At 36.3% G+C, this 21,459-nt stretch overlaps 1 protein-coding gene across 3 annotated transcripts in view; it reads right to left on the bottom strand.

Annotated features, from left to right (window-relative positions):
* The window catches only part of gria1a (glutamate receptor, ionotropic, AMPA 1a), a 146,162-nt gene that overhangs the window by 4,359 nt on the left and 120,344 nt on the right, over nt 1-21,459 (bottom strand). The window contains exons 12-15 of one of the 3 annotated variants that reach the window (XM_056472346.1): nt 21,129-21,327; nt 20,294-20,541; nt 10,630-10,744; nt 4,511-4,645 (exon numbers count right to left, since the gene is read on the bottom strand). In XM_056472346.1, the coding sequence (XP_056328321.1) occupies nt 4,511-4,645; nt 10,630-10,744; nt 20,294-20,541; nt 21,129-21,327 (697 nt within the window). Of the gene's footprint in view, nt 1-4,403; nt 4,646-10,629; nt 10,745-11,196; nt 11,312-20,293; nt 20,542-21,128; nt 21,328-21,459 lie in introns of all 3 variants that reach the window. The other 2 variants (XM_056472343.1, XM_056472345.1) reach the window with 2 other exon arrangements.

Here is a 21,459-nt window from a genome sequence, read left to right on the forward strand (position 1 = left end):
CCTGTCATAAAGATACTTATTATAAAAATCGCACTGAGGTATCTGTATATGCAACTGGTGTTATCAGTTTTCTTGCAATGACGTTTCTTTGATTTTCAGTCTGGCGTCTAGATGTGTGGAAATTAAATAAATTATTGCCTGATAGACACTTTTAATCAACTCTGCATTAGCAAAGTACATGAGTTAAGATCTGACGTGGGTCTTATTGTATGAAGGAAAACACGAGCTGACTGATGCATAATCATGAGCCTAGACAGACTATTTTTGGAGTCATGGTGGAAAACAGAGAGCTGTAGTGTCTCCGGGGAACACTTGCTCTGTTTCATGAATGAACAGAGACACGATGCGTATTAAACAAAGCTCTAGTCTATGGATAGAGCGGCTAGCGAGCAAACTGAGGGGAGCAGAAAATCGAGGGAGAGAAAGAAAGAGAATAGAATAGAAAGTACTAACTAGGTCTGTCAAAGAGTTTACTTACACCAACGAGTGAAAGATTAAATGAAATATAATACTGAATTAATGAGATTAATTTAGATTATAGATATAGATTAATAAAAAATTCATCTTACTTTCTATCATAGTGACTGATTCCCACCAAGGACAACAAATGTAACTTTCTTTAAATCTAAACATAAAAATATTGAGATAATGTTTCACGAATAACCATTTAGCCAAAAATACAGAGATATGATTTCTATATTGCTCAAGCACCCCTCGAAGACTTTCAGGTCACTTCATGCGTGTAAATAATGCCTTTGTTCACAATTTGAGCGTGACTAATCTTGTTTTTTTTTTTTTCCTTCTTTTTTCCATCTTGGATTATGGCCATTCCCAGCAGACACGCAACGTCATCAGACATTAATATTAGGTTAGATTTAGGTCACCAGTGTGTAAGGACAATGTAATTTTTACATCCAATAATGGTGTAAATTGACGTTGATATTTAGTTGATTTTAAGTTCTGTTGGAAAGTGGCCAAAATCCAACGTTGACATCCAAAATCTTAAACCGTCCTTTTCATGTCAAATACAGACATTTATTCATCAGGTATGGCAACCAAAGTCCAATGTCTGATAGACGTCATATTGGTAACATCCACACATCGTCAAGCTGTAACATCATGATGCTGCGTTCACACCAGATGCGTCAAGCGTGAGTGATTTACATGTTAAGTCAATGCAAAGATGCGAATAGACATCCTGCTGCATGATACGCATGAATGGCGTGGCGCAAATTGAGCGTTTTGCACGTTTGACGCGCTTAACGCGCGAATCGCTCGAGTTCGAAAATCTGACTTTCAGCGGACATTCGCGCTGTTAACCAATCAGGAGCTTGCTCTTGTGGAGGCGTGATTATGACGTAGCGCCTGTATTTGGTGTCCCGGGGGAAAATCCTCCTGCCTACACTGACAACAGTTCATCAAACTGGGCTCGGCTCAGTCAGAAGCAACGCTGAAAGCTTCCATCATCCAGGTTAAGTTTCTGGAGGAGTTTATGAGCTCACAGAGCTGGGTGCACCTGGGATCTAGTGGACTCAGACACGGCTCCAAATGAATCAACGCTGTTTTTCAGCCTTCATAAAGCACATAAACATATTATTTTCTAAATAAAATCCATGTTAGCCATTTAGCAACGAAGGTAGAGTCACCGGGCAGACAGAAGCCCTTCCCATGATGAGAATCCGTGTCGGAGATGAATTTGAGGCGCGAATGAAGCGAGAAACTCAAAATGTCCAGGTGTCTATTCACGCGTGAGTAGCGCGATTTATCCACGAGTTCTGCTTCTGGTGTGAACACAGCATTAGACGTTGGTATTTTTTTTTTTTGTTTTTAGGTTCCATTGGAAAGTTACCAAAAAACAAAGTCTGTCCGACGATGGACATTGACGTCTGCCTGACGCTGGGTTCTGATGTCAACGCAATTTTCATTTCCGAACAAAATGCAACGTCCTGTGACATTGGGGTACAACATCAATCCGACATCATGTTGACATCCTGTGCCTGCACGGTTCAGACATACTTATTTAATAAATTTATTAATAAATCAAATAGTGTTAAAAAATAATGCAAAATTTATATCAGTTTTTAACCAGAATTATCAATTATCATAGCAATCATTCCAACAAAGCTATAAAACACAGACACTCAAGTATTTGTTAACAATTTCCATGCCATTGACGAGATATCTTTTGAATTAAGAGACAAACTTGTCAATGGTACGGAAGTATTTTTACACGAGTCCTAGGTATATTACAGTAAGAGAAGCCTAAGTGGACTTCCTGAATGAGTTATGGGACTTCTTGTTCTCCTGTGAGCAGAATATAAGACGATCAGAGAAATTGTAATATAGATTATACATAAAAATGAAGTGTTATAAAACTTGTCTTTGCTTCTTTATCAGGGCTTGCCGCAGCAAAATGATCTGCATCCATAGATTGGTTTTTATATATATATATATATATATATAAGGGTCTATATGGTAACACTTTACAATAAGGTTGTATAAGTTAATAAATTAGTTAATGCATTTGCTAACATAAATAAACAACAAAAACATTTATTAGAGTATTTGTTCATGTTGGAAAACGTTAAAGGTGCTGTAAGTAAGTTTTTGACTCTTCTAAAGCATAAAAATACCATAATATGTTTGCAGATATTTAAGTGAATATTCTTTTTTATCTGAAAAACAATGCTGAAGTAAATTATTCTGCTTTGAAAATGTACGTTACGTGCCAGAACGTCTTTGTTTTGATCTCTTTAACCCCCCTCCACTTCCAGTTTAGCCAATTATATTTCAGCACCCTGGGTTGCCTTGTTGGAAAACCGCATTTTTGACTCATTAATTCAGATGGTTATTAATTAGCAAATAATATAAATATTACGAACATAAACATTAGGTGAGCAGGTTACATTGTTACCCCGTGTACAAACAACACGCAGTGATGAGCAATTTGAAGACGACCAGACGAAACACGACAGAAATTTAAATACAGCTATTCAGAAGTACAGAATATGCACTAACTCACGAAATGATAAGGTTTATAATCTAATCACTACATATTAAACCTCTTTAACAATAATGTATAGCTGAATGACTGATATGTGTTGGTTTTAAGTCACAGTTCGAAAGTTCAATTTCAAAAGTATTCAAAAATATTTTCAATATCTGAGGTGAACTATATGCTGCTGCTTTCAGTAGTATGGCAATAAATGTAAAATGGCATTCAAACTCACATTGTTAGCATTTAACCCTAAAAAAAAAAGCACATGAGGTGTACCTGAGGTTTTGGTCAAAGTTGTCTATTGTTCAACAACAAGAAATAGAAGCCGTTTCTAATATATCAATTCGAGGACTTGGTTCAAACAAAAACTTCTTTTAATATAGTAAATATTCCTTCTATTGGGTGCCGTTGCTTTTATTTAGAACACAATTTAAATCAGCCTTTGGGCTTGACAATCAGGCTTGTTTCTGTTGGTCCTCAATCTGGCAACCTGCGCTTGGGTTTGTTTTGATCCAGGAATGTAATACCTAGTTCAACTATTGGGTGTCAAACTGACATACTACATCTTTAATAAAATACAGTAGCTTGTTGTTAGTTCATGTTAACTCAAAATGCATTTACTAATGTTAACAAGCATGAATTTGGATTTATTTAAAATAACTATGATTATTAAATGCTGTATAAGTATTGTTCATAATTAGTTCATGTTAATAAATATTGAAATTGAAATGAACTAATGAAACCTTTTTGTAAAGTGTGTCCATATATACATATATAAATATCTGTATATGTATTTATGAGTGTTTTTATGTGTGTGTTTATTGTATAATATATATTTTGAAAATTAATTAATTTAAAGATTTTTTGGGGTCTAAAATGTTGCAGTTTTCACGAAATGTAACTGCATTCGATTTGTGATAAAACATGAACACATGAAGATTAAATAAAATGCTTTTTGTTTAAAAGAAGTGCCTTGATTATTAAATTTTGATATATAATATGGTCATATATTCCTAGCTGAGAATATGAAAATCATCAAAAATGCTGGCGATGGCTGGTGTAACTTAAAAAAAAGAAAGCTGGTGGGAAAAGTTTTAAATCCAACAGCAAAGTTTTTTTGTTTTTTTTTGTTTTTTTTTTGGCAAGGCAATAATCGGTCAGTATTGTTATAATACTATTGTCCTTGGTGTGAATGACCCTTAAAAGTTAATTAAATGTTTTGACAGTCCTGCACTTTCAAACTAATAGTAAGAGAGACAGAAAAGAGAAGAGCTGAAGAGAAAAGGATGGATCTGGAAGAGGGCAGCAGAAGCTTTGAATCTTGCGACGGTTAGATGATGGGCGCAGGTTAGGCTCTGCGTGGGCAGCATGTGGCCTAGTTTTTCACACACTCGAAGTTTCCTACCCCAGAGAGCTTTATATCTTAACAGTGTCTGGCGCGTACAGGCCGTAACTCTGCAGCTCAGTGTAGCTGCTGTCTAAGGCGGTGCAGTGAAAGGCCTGAGCGGACACCTTCATTCTGCGCGACTCTGTCCTGGATTTATAGCAGAACTCCACCAGAGCCACCAGCATGGCCAGACCCAGACCGCCGATCAGGATGTAGAAAACCCCAGCCACGTTACTGAGGCTAAGAGCACTCGTCTTGTCCTGCAGGAGAGGAAACACTGTTTTAGAAAAGGATTTGCAAGGTTGACAAATACACAAGGACACAGACAATACAAACATTACTGTTCATTACATGTATGCATTCATTCAGACATCTAAACACACATTGAATAAAAAAGATAAAATAAGGACTTATGTGGCAAATACATTGCTAGGATAATTAGCTTTAATTGTTTGCTGCTGAAAGATGACCTTTATTTATTTTGAATATAACATCTGTAGATAAATATTAGCATTAAAAGAAAATTCACTAACTGCTAAACTTATCTTGCATCTTAATAATCATAAAGAAATAATATTTATTTATTGAAATATACAGTTAACTGATATAAATCATATCACTATTAATAAAATTTTAACTATAACCAATATAGAATACATGTTAAATGGAAATAAAGAAAAAAATCCAACGTATCACTTATCACACACACAGACACACACACACACACAGACAGACAGACAGACAAAAAAGTAAAAAAATGAGAAAAACACACTGTAATCCAAATAACTAACCCTAAAATCAAAAATTAAATATCAAAACAACTTTAAACTATTCATAAACTAATCAATGAAACTAAAATGACACCAAAACAGATATTAAAATGTGACACAAACTGTCATATAATACTGATTTAAATTAGAAACATGCATTCATGCACTAACATAGGCTGTCTGTGTTCACCTTCTACTCATTTAGCACTAATTAAACCTGCGCTTTAGCATCTTTGCTAATTTAATATCCACATAAGCATCCAGTCTCACAGCTGTAAATGTCTATTTTAGTGGTTGGCACCCATGCAGCACAGGTCGTGAATCTAAAGAGATTGAATAGTTGTTGAATTATTACAATAACAGTGTAAGGAGCTAAACTGGTGTGGAACCGCTTATCTATACTCCTTTTCCTCCAGCATGAACGAGGGGCTAGGTTCAGAGCTAGTGCTATTGCTGGTTCAGAGTTAGCTCTGCTGGTGAGACTTCTAAGCACCTGTTTACTTTTCCTCAGGCTAGCAAGTCACCATGTTCTGCGGTGCACATAAATTTATTTGGTCCAGTTCTCAATGGAGTAAGTGGAGATGTTAAATGGTCTTCACACTGTTCATGGCACACTCCTACATGCTGTTATATAAACACCCATTTTCTTTGAAATATTTGGTGCATAAATCTACATATATAATGGACCCTTTTCACAAGCCTGTTATGACCCGTATAACGGTCATCAGCATCTTAAATCCTCGAAAGTGTTTAATATTTAGATTTTTTTTTAATATATGAACATTTATATGTATTTCTATATGTATAATATCATCTTTGCTTCAAATTACAAAAAACGAATTACAGCTTGTGCGAGGCGTTTCTAATGCAGTGTCTATGGGAGCGGGACAGTAAATTTGACATTATACTCTCCTTTGGCTGCTGTTTGTAGTCTCGCACAATTTTAATATAACACATTGTGGAGTTTTTCTTTTATTATTTACACAAATAGGATTGTAAAAAAATATTTGTTGTATTGTCAATTTTTCCAACTATGATGATTACTAAGAAACCCAGATATGTGAAAAGGTTTTATATATTTTACTATTTTTGAAATCTAAACATGAGCTTGTGTTTTAAACATTTGTTTTATATACATTGCCATATCAGATTATACGCACGATTAGCTGGTGCACTGGATTTTGATTATGTGTGTCAAAAAAGTGAGCAATTACATGCATAAATGCACTGTCTGCCCAATTCAAATGTGATTAATAGTAGCTCACCACCATGATTTGATGTTATGTATTCATCTCAATCGAACTATTTGGACTACTGTTTGACATCTATAAGATCTTTACTAACAGGCTAAATTGAGCTTTGTTTTAGCCAAGAGATCTCTGTTTGAAAATCTAATAGATGCAGTGCTTCCCATAGATTTGAAATATACTTGCAGTGGTAGCCAGACCGAAACACACCATTTACCCACATTACATTAATAGTTAACTATATGCGACTAACAAAACATAATTAAATTTTTAACAATAATTTTGTTTATTATAACACTGTTATACACTGTTTATTTTTAATGGATTAAAGTAAAAAAGACTGTAAAGTAAAAAAGACAAGACTACCATCCACTATTTCTCTTTTATGCTATTCAGAAGCCATGTGCACCCACTGACAGGTAAAATCTGCTTCGCTCTCTTTCAAGTTCAAAGCAAACTTGAATACCAAAGCATTTTAGATATGTATATAAAATAGCCTATGTAATATAGCCTAATGACATCATCAAATTCATAAAATATACAGCAAATGAGAAATAAATGACTGAAAAGTTAATAAAAATAGACAATGTCTCTAAAAATAATCATAATTACAGGTATATTTGATGATATATTTTGCAGCCAGTTTAGACCAGTCATTTCGTCCTCTCCGAGAATATATTGAAGTTTTTCTGAGTCGTTTGGATTCAAGAATGAATTACTGAATGTTTCTCATGCTTTCGCGGCTGTGCGCGCACTTTCAGCTGACAAAGCCAAGTGAAAGTAAGCTTAAGTAACAGATAATGCAAAAACGCATACGATTAACAAACGACAGCTTTAGAAAGCAAAAGCTGAATCCCGGACATTTTAGGAGATTTAGAAACCCGTTTGGACGCCAAAGTGCCAAAAAGGCATGTCTATGTGGGTCTGCAGCGCAGGAATGCTGACAGTTCACGCGCACAGAACAAAATGGGAAAACAAGAGAAGATTTTCCACTACATAATCGATCGCGGATGTTTGGTTTTATTAAGCGAATACAAAATAGTGCAAAAATGATGATAATAGTAAAACAAATGTGTCACTAAATATACTTGGCCGGCCATGACACTAAATATACTATATTCCGCGCCATTTGAATCACTTTCAAATTAATTAAATCTGTGGTAACAAAAAATAAATTCAGTGCTATTTACAAGCAACAAAAAGAAGTGCATTATTTTACACAGTTAAATTTTAACATGTTTGTATTAAATGTCTTATTTATGATATAAATTTTACTGTAAATTGGCTTACAAGGTTTTCGAAATGCCAACAGGGCTCGGCCACAAAAAGCACTTCTCTAGCATCATATCCAACGCAATCTCATGGCAATTCTTTACTTTTTGATTTCGTGGCTAATTCTTATGAATTCGTACGATCAAATTCATACAATTTAGTACGATTTGCTACCAAAGATTGGGTTTAGGGGTGGGGTTGGTTGCCACGCCTCCTTTTTAAAATCGTACATTTTCACATGACTGAACTCATATGAATTTTTACGAATTAGCCACTAAACGGACAAAACGTAAAATACTTACGTTTTCTCGTGAGATCAGGCTGTTATATCTGGTCCAAATCTTATTTTTAAATGTTCACCTGGATACCAGTTGTGCACACCCCTGCTAATGTCACTGAATAGCTCTCATCTTTCCCAGCAATGATATCGTGGAAGCTAATGGTGAATGTTATATTGCCATTAATGTTTATGGGTTTTGTGAACCTACATCAGCATCCAAACACAGCAAAAACTACATGTTTGTGCTGCGCGTTATCATTTGTATTGACGTTATTACAATTGAGGGAAACATTTTTGTGGATTTTTATGTAATGTGTATTAGTGGAGATTAATATGTGAGAATAGCATATTTTGTTCAGCTGCGGTTTGCCATCAAAAGTTCTTGTCCAACCTCTTGATCATGGTCAGGTTCATTCTTCTAAACCAGCATCGTTTTGATGCTACTTGCAATAATTTTTCCTGGTTGATAGCAGATACTTTGAAAAACAAAACCAATCTGAACCAGCACTCAAACAGCCTTGGTGGAAAAGGGGTATATAAGTGGCACATAAGGTGAGTGTGTGTGTATGCACCATGCAGGTGGGTTTGGTCTGGTGTGGTGGGGGTGTGTGGCGGTCAGACAGCTGTCCACTGGGTTTGCATCCAAACATGCACACTCCAAGGGCAGACAAGAGGGAGAACACAGAGGCTGAGGACCACAAGAGGGGCTGGGCTCTTAAAGATGATTAGAGTCTCTCTCCACAGCTTCATTCAGACCAACAGGCTATTTCAAACACAGTGACTCATCCAGCCTATAATAATGGCCTTCGCAACTCCTGGAGCTAGACGTACTATTATTTACACTTGAATTAATCATATAAAGCCTTTTCTTTTTCTTTCTTTCTTTCTTTCTTTCTTTCTTTCTTTCTTTCTTTCTTTCTTTCTTTCTTTCTTTCTTTCTTTCTTTCTTCTCTTATTCAAAATAAAAAGGGCAAATGAAGCGGAAACTGTTAGTATTCAATAAAGTTAGTGTTTAATGATGCATTCATATATAATTACTTTGTTCTAAAAACACAAAAAAATCTGACTGTCCACCACAAACAGTTGTTCTAATTTAATATACTATAATACAATATTAAAATACTGTTAAAGCTTACAATATTTAACAAGTTAAAATTTTTTGCCACTCAACCAATCAACGGACCGACCAACCAATCAACCGACCGACCAACCAATCAACCGACCGACCAACCGACCGACCAACCGACCGACCGACCGACCGACCAACCAACCAACCACCCAACCAACAATCGACCAACTAACCAATCAACAAACCCATCAACTAATCATGCCACTCAACTAATCAACGGACCAACCAACCGAACAAACCAGCCAACCATCCAATCAACCATCCAATCGACCACTCAACTGACCAACCAACCGACCAATAGACCAAACAACCAACCGACCAACCAACTGACCGACAGACCAAACAACCAACCAACCAACCGATCAACCAACCAACCAACCGATCAACCAACCAACCAACCGAACTACCAACCAACCAACCGAACTACCAACCAACCGACCAATCAACAGACCAACTAACCAATCAACAAACCCATCAACCAACCGACCAACCAACCAATTAACTGACCAACCAACCAACCGACCAACCAACCGACCGACAGACCAAACAACCAACTGATCAACCAACCGATCAACCAACTGACCAAACAACCAACCAACTAACCTATCAATCAAACGACCAACCAACTGACCGACAGACCAAACAACCAACCAACCAACTGATCAACCGACCGACCAACCAACTGACCGACAGACCAAACGACCAATCAACCAATCGATCAACCAACCAACCAACTGACCGACCGACCGACCAACCAACCAACCAACCAACCAACTGATCAACCATCCGATCAACCAACCAACCTACCTACTTAACAGCCAACCAACCAACCAACCAACCAACCACCTGACCGACCAACCAACCAACTAACCAACCGACTGAGCGACTGAACAACCAACCAACCAACTACATGACTGACCAACTAACCCACTAACCAACCGACCGACCAACCAACCAACAGATCAACCAACCAACTGACCAACCTACCGACTGAACAACCAACCAACCAACCAACCAACTGATCAACCGAATTAATCAATATTGAATGGTATAAAACACGTAATCATGTAAAAAAAGCATTTTAAAAATCTTAATCAACCCCAAACTTCTGTAATTTCACTAAGCAAAGGAATGGAGCACAAGACAACAATTCTAGTCAGTAAAGTTAGTAAACTTTTTTTTGGAGTATGACTGTCAAACCAAAACATTTATCAAATGAAATGAAATAAATAGTAGACTGGACACACTCACATTCATTAGGAACAGGCCATAATAGTAGCATACTAAAATACTTGCCATAGTTCCGTATATAAGTATTTTACTCCAAACAAACTCCAGACCACTTGTATTATTCTTATTTCCAGTAGTTTCAATCTAAACGCCTTTAAAAGTGTCCCCTGCCAGCCCGAAGGAAAGAATGCAGCCATGGAGAGAGAGTAAGAGCCACCCCGTGTCCAGACTCCTCACTGAACCTTCTGGATAGGGTGCTAAACCGGGGAAGGCTAAACTGAGGGGGAACAGAGCAGGACCAAATGTGTGAACTGACCTTTCTTCCGGAGTCCTTGCTTCCACACTCCCCCTTATCGTACCACCATTTGTTTTTCAGTTTGTCTAAGACGGCTTGCTCACTGAGTTTCAACACCGCTAGGTTAACTGGGATTCTTCAACCAGGAAAATAACATAAATAACATTATCCATGTTATTTTATGTTATTGAGCACACATTAAACACATTACCCATCAATATCAACTCAACTCTTCTGTGTTTGTTTGCTTGTTTGTTTTTAAATTGACTTCACACATATTACAAACATGTTGTAAAAGTGATATTGGTTAATACTCCATCTAGCGATAATTCCTTGCTCCCTGCTGCAAGATGTGTATTATTATATCACTTTGGGTAACCGGCAGACCACAAACTCTCTACGTCAAATACTATGAACATAATAACAATAGTTCAGTTAAAACTTTTCATTGAAATATAATTTGGTAGTAGTTAGCAATTTGGACCAGACTACTAAGTTGGTCAAGAGTGTTTGGTTGGTACGAGTTGCCGGTTACCCACCCATGGTAGTGGTGGTTTTACCCGCTGGGTTTGTCACATTGGGGCTGACCTTGGAATCACCTCCTCCGCTGCCACACTCTCCCTTGTCGTACCACCATTTGTTTTTCAATTTGTCCAACAGGCCTTGTTCATTCAGTTTTAACACTGCCAGGTTTACTGGGTTTCTTGAAACGATAACGACATAATATTTTGGTCAGTGTCAGCCCAGATAAACCATTTCAGAGACAGTGTGATGGGAGCACAGACTGGTTAAAACACAACAGCCACTGCTCTATGTAGGTTGAAATGTTAAAAATGCATGGCGTTGGCATTGGTTTTGGCCTGAGTCTGTATTAAAAAAAAAATGTTAACGTGTTTTAATGGAGAACAATGCTTTTGTTAGTGGCCTTTGTGAAAGGCGGGTTTTATAAAGCCATGAACAAGACATTTTTAGATAGAGGAAGAAGAGAAAAAAAGATGTCCTTAGATGTCCTGAGTGTTTACCGTCTGCTCTTGGATCTTTCCTGGTGGGGAATTGTGACTGTGAATTTAAAGCAACAGCCTAGAGACTGCAGTTCAGCCAGAATTAAAAATCTGCTATTACTATGCCTTGGGCTAAAACTTTTTCCTTGTCTTCTTTCTTCCATCAAATATAAAGGAAATGTTTAGAAGAATGTTCATGCTACTCTTTATCGTGCACAAGAGTGCTTCAGTCATGGCATCTTAACTAGGAAAATAAAGGCACCACTAGTTTCCTCATTAAGTTTTTATAATAGGCTTTTCTGAGTAAAATAAATTAATCACTTCATGTTATTTTGATGTTGCAGAAATGTGGATTACACATACCTATATTCATTCATTCATTCATTCATATTTTTTTCGGCTTACCCCTTATTAATCTGGGGTTGCCACAGCAGAATGAACCGCCAACTTATCCAGCATATGTTTTTTACGCAGCTGATGCCCTTCCAGCTGCAACCCATTACTGGGAAACATCCATATACACTCATTCACACACATACACTACGGACAATTTAGCCTCCCCAAGCCTACGACTTGGAAACCGGAGTACCCGGAGAAAACTTACGCAAACATGGGAGAACACAGAAACGTCAACTGACCCAGCCGAGGCTCGAACCAGCGACCTTCTTGCTGTGAGGCGAACATGCTACCCACTGCGCCAACGTGCAGCCGCATATCAATATTAAAAATAAATATTTTTAGAATGTTTTATTATAATAGTTGTTGCAGTTTATGCTGTAGAAAATAATGTTGAAGTACTCTCAAGTTATGTTTATCACAGACCTTATTTTACTCATGAACTGTAACCAAAAGCAAATTAGTCGATGAAGTTTTGACCAAAATCTGACACAAAAAAGTTCCACAACAGTAGTTCTTATTGTATGACCTGTGCACTGTATTCCAAGTCTCCAGAAGTGCTTTTTTTCTATCAGAAATTTCATTTGTGTCATATGAATATTCACATATTCAAATTTGACACTCCCATCGTTAGCATACTGTTATTGCAAGTTCATTATTATCATCATAGTTCAATGATTCAGTTCTAGTGAACATTTGCAAAGAGCAAATCACAAAAATATTTTCAGTAAATTATAACATGTTCCATTTAATTCAATAAGGGTTTTTTTTCTGAACAAAAAATAATGACTAAATAATAAATAATTTAACCATGATTTACTGAAGACACCCTTGGGAATGTTATTTAGTGTACTCTATTTAAACTGAAATCATTAAATATAAACATATCATGCTGAATGTCATATTCATATTTTTTCACCCACATACTGAGATCAAATTAAAGTTGATGTAAGTTTTTACCCCTTGCCATTTCTGGGCCAGAAAATGTTCAGAAGACTTATATGAGAAGACTTTATGGGAAGATTTTGAAGGTTTTGAAGTGTGGCCACCATTTACAGTATCTTCACTGTTTGAAAACGAGCAGCATGAACATTCTACTAAAGTTCCCTTTTTACTAAAGTTGCCCTACAGTTCTCAAAGAAGGAGGAAATGGTAATAGATTCAATCAGAGATGGCAAACTAGGACCCGAGTAACCATGGTAATCTTTAAATTGGCCCACCATCCCATCTGAGAGTGGTTCAGATATTGTTGTTTCAAATTTAATGTAACCTTTTATTTGTTTTAATTTTTAAGCTAGAAAATGCTTTCTGAAATTAAATGTTTCAATATAAATGGTGTAAAATTATCAGATTTAGTTTAAAGTGTACATACGATGCATAGAAGACAATGCTGAGGCTTTGGTGAGCGAATCAAGGCTAAGGCAGCTTCTGCTTAACTAGGGTATTCAGCGTTGAACTGTGTTATAAATGTGATTGTTTTTAATGCAATAAGTTATAATTAAAAAAGTTATACTGCATTAGTTAATATGAATCTAAGTAATGTTCTAGTAATATTATGAAAGGAATTACCCATGGCAACTTTAATGTAATATAGTTTGGTGTATTTATCTTCGGCCCACAGCTATCAATGATATTTAGTTTTTGGCCCTTCATACAAAAAGGTTTGGGCAACCCTGGACGAAATGGAATCTGACCAACATGACAGAAGATGACAAAATTAGATTTTTTTTTTTTATTTTAATCTCGTCTTCCCCCTAGACTGATATCAAAAACCACATCTAGAGCATCTCTCTCTTTTCATCTTCTCCTTCATCCTCAGGTCTTGAACACCCCATACATTTCAAAGGCACAGACGTACATCTCCTCGCACCCTATGTAATCGGCTGTCCGATCACTGTTGCAAGAAAATGTCGTCTGCAGCTCTGCATGTGCAGGGAATGATTCTCTGGCTTGATAAAAACCAAAGATTTCTTTCTAATCCCAGAGGAAGCAGACAGAAAGAAGTCAGAGAGTGTCTGAGGAATGAGGAACAAACAGCTACATTCAGCCTGATGAGCATTTGTTTCAGGAGGTGGCAGTGCTTTTGGGTGAGATGATTTTATTGACTGAACTCAGAGAATGGGCACAGATGAATAGAGATAAAAGGGCACACACATCAATCAACAAGACTGCGAAACAAACCGATTGTAGGTTTCAGTCTGAGATAAGACAAAGCAAATGTGGAACATCTGTCAAAATGCACCAAAACAACTGATTAGTTCATCAGTCAGTCAGTCAATTAACCTATAAAACTTGAAGCGAAGTAGAAGGTAACACAAGTTCAAAAGCTCAATTAACATCTAAGTGTTCATTAAAACAAGAAGAGCCTAGTAGATCAGTATTAAAAGGATCTGATCAGTGTCATTTAAGCTACATTTAGACTGCAAATGCTAATGCACAGATCTCACATCATTTGTATTGATCAAGCAAAAATGAAACTCCTGTCACAGAAGATTGGTTTTTATTTGAGTCTTTCATTTTTAACAAGACGCACAAACATTTCCAGGATGCAAAATCCCAAAGAAAAAAAGTGTGAGTTCATTGCGATTTTCTCATAAAAGTGAGGGATATATCTACATGAACATCTAGATTTTACAGTGGAAAGATTAGCTGGACCTCAACAAATATTTTCTAAACTTCAAAAATAACACTGAAGTCTTCGAATTTCTCAAGTTAAAGTAGTTTATAGTTACAGCAGAGGTGGTCGCTTGAGCTCTTTCTCATCCAATGTTGAAAAACCCACAGTTTATACAGTTTCTTATCCACAGTTATCATGAGATTTGATGTGACATCTCTCTCTTTGATGTGACCAGTAGAATCCTATCTTTTTAATTGGTGGCTGTATGCTTTTCTGTTTTGTTTACTGTGAGTCAGAAAAATCTTATGTATGCTTTTTTTAGTGAGGGTTGTTTTTGTCTTGGTCAACACATACATTTGTCTAAATGTATTGCATATGCTCTGTTCTCACTTGGCTCATGGCTAGGCCCACACGGAATCTGCGCACACAGAATTCCGCAGACTTTCCGCAGATTTTCGCAGATTTTAAGCCCATCATTAATTTTGTTTATTTACTTGACTAAATGTGTGTAAATCTATATTTATTCAGTTTTTAAACTAATTACAGTAATATTACTGACTAATGTGAAAATGTTCATCTGATTTATGTACAATGCAGTTTGTCCAGTAATATTTTCTGCCTTTTAGTAGATATATTATATAAGAGACTTGCTTTGTTTACCAAATAAAGTGAATCTAAATGGACTTGTATTTTTACATATTAAGGTTTTAGTTATGATACTCCCAAAATTATTCTGCAGAAATCCGCAGATTTTTATCAAAATTCTCAGCAGAAATAGCAAAAAACTTCCGCAGATTCCGTCTGGCCCTACTCATGGCTTTATTGTGCTGTATGTCTCCTCTGCTTCACCTCAGTCTATGTATTTCTATAAGTTTTTAACAGTATATTTTTAGCAGTATTAGTATATAGATTTTAATAGTGGTTACAGTATTATGATTATATAGTGATTACATACTCTGTATGCATCAGAAATTCTCCTAAAATATTTAGTCAATAGGGTATATGCAGAGGCATGCAGAAGGACTTTTAATTTGTCAGTAACCTGGATTAAACGCTTCCGGTAAACTCTATGCCATTACAAAATCTGCACATTTAAAATCAGTTGTCTCTAAAAATCAATGATCTTCACTGCCTAAATGATATATGCTATATTTAAAGTGGGTCTCAGAATGTGCAAGAAGCACTGCATTAATAGCCTGCTGACCCTGACGGGCACGCGCGAGTAAATGGCTTTTCATCTCGTTTTACGCTTCAACAACTAATTTTTAACTTTTATTGGTTTGGAACAACATGAGTATAATTAAATGATGACAGAATTATTTTTTTGTGGTAAAATAATTATTTTACATGTGTTTACATGAAGAACTCACACAGAAATGCTTTAAAAATTAAACTAATGTATTCATTTATGAATCATTACATAGAACTGCCTTTTACATTTTGATAAAACTAACAGTTTGAAATGCCAATTTGTTAATAAAGATGTTTAATCTTATTGTAAGAAAACTGTATTTTTCATAGAAGTTGCTTATAGATTATTGAATATACTGTGGGCTATTCTCAGGAGCAACTTAAAGGCTTAAACCAATAAGTGAAGTTAGCAGTTGCCTTGGGCCCTTTATTATATTAGCCTATATTAATCATATAGCTCTTTTATACATTCTTTATCATATGTTGAAATATCTGTCTATAACTGTTAAGATTTTAACGTTACTTCTTTTTAAAACCTGGGGCCCCCAATAATAATAGAATGTTCCGTCCATACTGCACATGTACTGCGCTTCAATCAAAGACACTGCTGACCAGTGTTGCCAACTTAGCGACTTTTAAGACCCCCCCAGTGCCAATTTTTCAATGAAGCGACTAGTTTTTAAGTGTTACCCAGGATTTTTAGATACTCTCATGTGTTTGTGATGTACTGTCCCTTATGTTACTCTTCACAACGAGCTGTGGGTGCACCGTCTGTGCTTTTGGAGGTAGGTAGAGTGTGTAAGAGTGAGAATTTTGAGAACATTTGGGAAAAAAGTAGAATTATGACAAACAACAAAACGCAGCTTTCTTCGCAATCCTATCTGTCTGGCCGAAACACCTGTCAGATGATGAGCGCTGTGAGCCTGCTCAAATAACATTTCCTGCCGCTCATAAACAGTTATTCAATTCATATGAAAAATGCTGAAAAATTTGTTTGATGGATTGTGAATTAAATTAGTTTAAATGTTTTATTACTATTAAAATATAATCACAAAAATGGTTAACTAACCGTGCATCGTGGTGCCCAAACTCGGTCCAAGAGGGTCGGTGTCCTGCAAAGTTTAGTTCCAAACCCAATCAGACACACCTGGGCTGAAACATCTGTGCAGGTGTGTTGAGGCAAGTTAGAGCTAAAATCTGCAGGACACTGGACCTCCAGGACAAGTTTGTGAACTAGTTTTTTTTTATTTGTAAATTTGTTGCTTTTAATTTTACATTAGGAAGATAAAGGTTCCTATTAAAATACATAAAATATACTATACATATATTTATATACATACACTTAGGAATATACTTTCATTTAAAATATATACTATACACACACACACACACATATATATATATATATATATATATATATATATATATATACATACACACACACACACACACACATATATATATATATATATATATATATATATATATATATATATATATATACACATACACATATATAAATATATATATACACATATATAAATATATATACACACATACATATATATATATATATATATATATATATATATATATATATATATATATATATATATATATATATATATATATATATATATATATATATATATATATTATACACACACCACACACACACACACACACACACACACACACACACATATATATATATATATTATACATGCAGATATTTTTAAATGCTAGGGCCCCATACAGTCTGCCCCCTATTCTTCAATAGGATGCACATATATGCATACTTTATGCTTTTTGTCATCTACTATAAAAAACAAACCTAATAAAATTCTCATGTTAGATTTTTAATCATGCTGTCATAATTTATGAAACACAAATGAACATTTTACGCAAAATGTGGGTTACTCCATTCTCGATAATCACTTTTGAGGTTAAATACACTCATAAAAGTTAAATTAACTTCAAGTTTTAAAGTTAAATAAACAATACTTTTTGCACCTAACATGATCTGATCTGTGCCAGACTATTATAATGTGACCGACAATATAAATACAGCCATAAAATCCAAAGTTATATAAGAACATTATGGTACATTTTGACAGCCGCTCCACATGGTTAGTTCAGCAAGTCATAACCCAATTGAAATGCTCTTAGCATCTTCTGAGTTTGACAGAAAACTCTCCCCTTGACCTCCACATGTTGTAATCATACCGCAGATGCCCATGCATCGCATCTACCAGTACATGTAAAGAATTGCCAGTGAGGGAGTAGCTCTCTCTCAAAATCAGACAGAGACAGCAGATAGAAAAACACATTTACGAATTCATTTCCAAGCCTCTTTCACTCTTGCTGTCACGGTAATGGCTAGCTAGTATTGAATTTAATTTGAGTCCTGCCCTAGGTGGCAAGATGGAAGTCAGTCATTTACATCTTGTATCCGATGTCTCTCTCTCTCTCACTCCATCCACGCTCTCTCCCCCTCTTAACTTGCTATAAGGTGACCCAAAAAATGACTGTACAATTGCTATGAGGTCGTTTCCCCAAGGAGCTTATCTTATTAGAGAGAGATGGAGTTATTGAGGTTATTTCAACAGCTCCAAATTGGCCCTTTGCACTGCAATGAATGTAATATCATGTGGGCCATGGTGTATTAGTCAGATGGGTATGTTCAAGCGCAATAAATGTGACGTTAATGATGGCGGTGCACAATTGAAATAACAACCGTTCACCTTATATAGCAGCGAACATATAAAAGAAGCGTGTTAATGTCGACATTCATCCGCAGAAGTGGCTTGCATAAGAATAACAACTGATTGCTCAATTTCTTTCATGCGCAAGTCACTCGGTGAGGAGCGAGCTTTCGTAATTCGTAATGAAGGAGGAGAGCAAGTGAAATTAGCATCTGGTAAACCTATAGCTTCAAAGAGGCTGTCGTGAATAATTTTTGCGCCGTCTCAATGGGCGCTGCTGTTTTAATGAAAGGATGGCAAACGCACGTGTTTCCTAAAGAGCTTCTGAAGAGGCCACGTCACTTCCCTGTCGTTTCTTATGCAAGCACTTATGCTGGAGTGTGCTGAAAACTTCTTCAATAAACAGGAGGTACAAGGATGATGTTGAACAGCTCCACATATACACGTTTACACCCAAACAACATGTCCTGTTGTAGTAGAGGTTGCTTTGCATGTAGTTCTACCCTCACCTTCGGGTCAAACTAATTATTTAAAGGTGTCCTAGGATGCTCTTACAAAAGCCGCTTGTCCACTATCAAGCCAAATGGTTCCATTTGCTTAAACGATCCATTGTGTGGAACAGTCAGAATGGATACGGTTTAATTTTCAACAAACGGAGCACTCTGGAATGCAATACAAATGTGCCAGTCATTACCTTGGTAAAGCAAAGTGCAATGTAAACAGCAATATGGGTGAGGATTGGATATTTCCTTTTTTTTTTGGGACAATTTTTTTCTGATATTACTTTATTGAATTGTGAATTGAATCATGATGCACCATTTCAGGCTAATGCGGAAACACAAATGGAACCATACCTATCTGTTCTTGAAACGGTTCGGAACGATAGTGAAAAGGCAGCTAAAGTCATGACTTCATGTGTTCTAGGACATATTCTCATGCTCGGTGAATGCATTATTTTACACATAATTTACAGCTTGATTAGTTAGTGTGTGATGAAAGCCTGCTTTCGTAAAAATGAAATGTGTTGTGATTGGTGCGTTGTGATTGGTAAACAGCTTAAGTTAGGGATGCTCCAATCGATCAGCCGGAAATCGGTATCGGCTGATAATCACATTTTATGACTCGATTGATACTTGCCAATCTGGCCAATCTCGAGGTCAAAACGAAATGACCTCAGGTGTTTATTTACACGTTTACACGCAGAGGAAGACGCACATGCGCTCATCAGCAGCTACAACACGTGATGAGGTAAATGATGTGCAGGGGGCGGGAGTGTAAGTATCATACTTAGCTGTATCATATTTAAACGTGCTTTATGCATTATAAAGCTTGAAGCATCAGAATCGGTACTCGGCATTGGCCAATCACCATGACAAGGAATCGGCACTCGGTTTTGGCGGCAAAATTCCTGATTCAAGCATCCCTAACTTAGATGTTATTTCAATACTGACATGCCACTTGCCAAATCAGAAAGTTCCATCTGCTCTGGGATAATTAACTCAAGCATTTTCTGTAAATTCCTAATTAGTAGCTTACAGTTGCACTTATTAGTGATTAATAAAATTGGTAATTTTTGGCTATGTTTGTCTAGACTTGATTTGCATACTTATGTGAATGAATTCTCGTCTATTCATCTTTTCTTTTATTCAACTTTTATTAGTAAGGTTAACGCCTCAACACTGTATGCAGCCTCTACCACAACTAAACCATCATTTGATGTTATTTCATGACGGTTGAATCCATGCAGTCAGTAAACAGTGGAAAGCTGCCTTTACCTTAGAGGGGAACCTTTGGGGGTAGCAATGCCGTAGCCTTTGGAGTCCAAGTTCCCTCCAACCTTCATAGTGTCACAGGGTTTGCGCTGCTCGATATACTCATTCATGGTGGACTCCAGCAAGTATGCATACTTCCCTTTGGATTTCCTCACCCGCATAACTCCTTCATCTGTGGTTTTCACAAACACTGAGGGATCTGCTGACTTCATGTAAGACCACATCTTCTCAAAGACTGCAATCTTTGACCTCTGTAAGAGAAAAGATGGTAAATAATACACATTTTTCAGCTACTTTTAACTAGGGTTGGGTGATAAATTATTTCTTCTATATAAATTATTTCTTTATTACTAAACATAAATCTTGATTTCCTAAATTGACATCTTCACTGTGTCCTCAGGAAACAATATCCTGTTTTATGATCTGTTAGAACATGCAGGAACAAAAAAAATATTTAGTTTTCTATCAAGATATTTTGTCAAGTAAAAAGGCTACCAAAAGATTTTAAGCTTACCCAATACAAGTTTTAATTAAAATAATTATTATTCATCCTTATAATTGTTAAATTTTGTGAAATGTTGGTTGACAAAAGAAGATTAAGAAAAAAAAAGAGTAGTTTCATTGGTTTTCACTCAAAAGCAAACATTTACCCTGAAAGAAATAGAGATATCAACTGATATGATATATTGTATTGTGATAATTGGTTGATTGCATCACCCAGACTTATTTATTATGACCATTTGATAAGGTTTTGTTGTTGCTATTTCAGTTATTAGGGTTGTTAGAATAAAACTTTTGTTTCAGGTGAACATTCCCATGATTCTTGGCTTTGTCTCACCCTGAAGAACTCTTTGGTGGAGCCTGCGTCTAGTGTGCCGTAAGCAATTTCAGTCTGTTTGGCCAGATCTTCTGCACTCTCGATGGGCGACACCATCCTCTCCACTGTGAGAAACGCAGCAAGGTTGGCTGTGTATGAGGAGATGATGATTAGAGTGAAGAACCACCACACACCACCCACGATACGGCCAGACAGAGACCTGTGGAAACATGCAAATACTGGTAAATACTAACATACCCACATACAGTCACTTTACTAAGTGTTGGTATAATTTACTGTGACCTTTTATGTGAAGCTGCTTTGACACAATCTACATTGTATAAGCGCTATA

Source organism: Danio aesculapii, chromosome 14 (assembly GCF_903798145.1).
Source record: "Danio aesculapii chromosome 14, fDanAes4.1, whole genome shotgun sequence".
In the NCBI taxonomy this organism is placed as follows: Eukaryota; Metazoa; Chordata; class Actinopteri; order Cypriniformes; family Danionidae; genus Danio; species Danio aesculapii.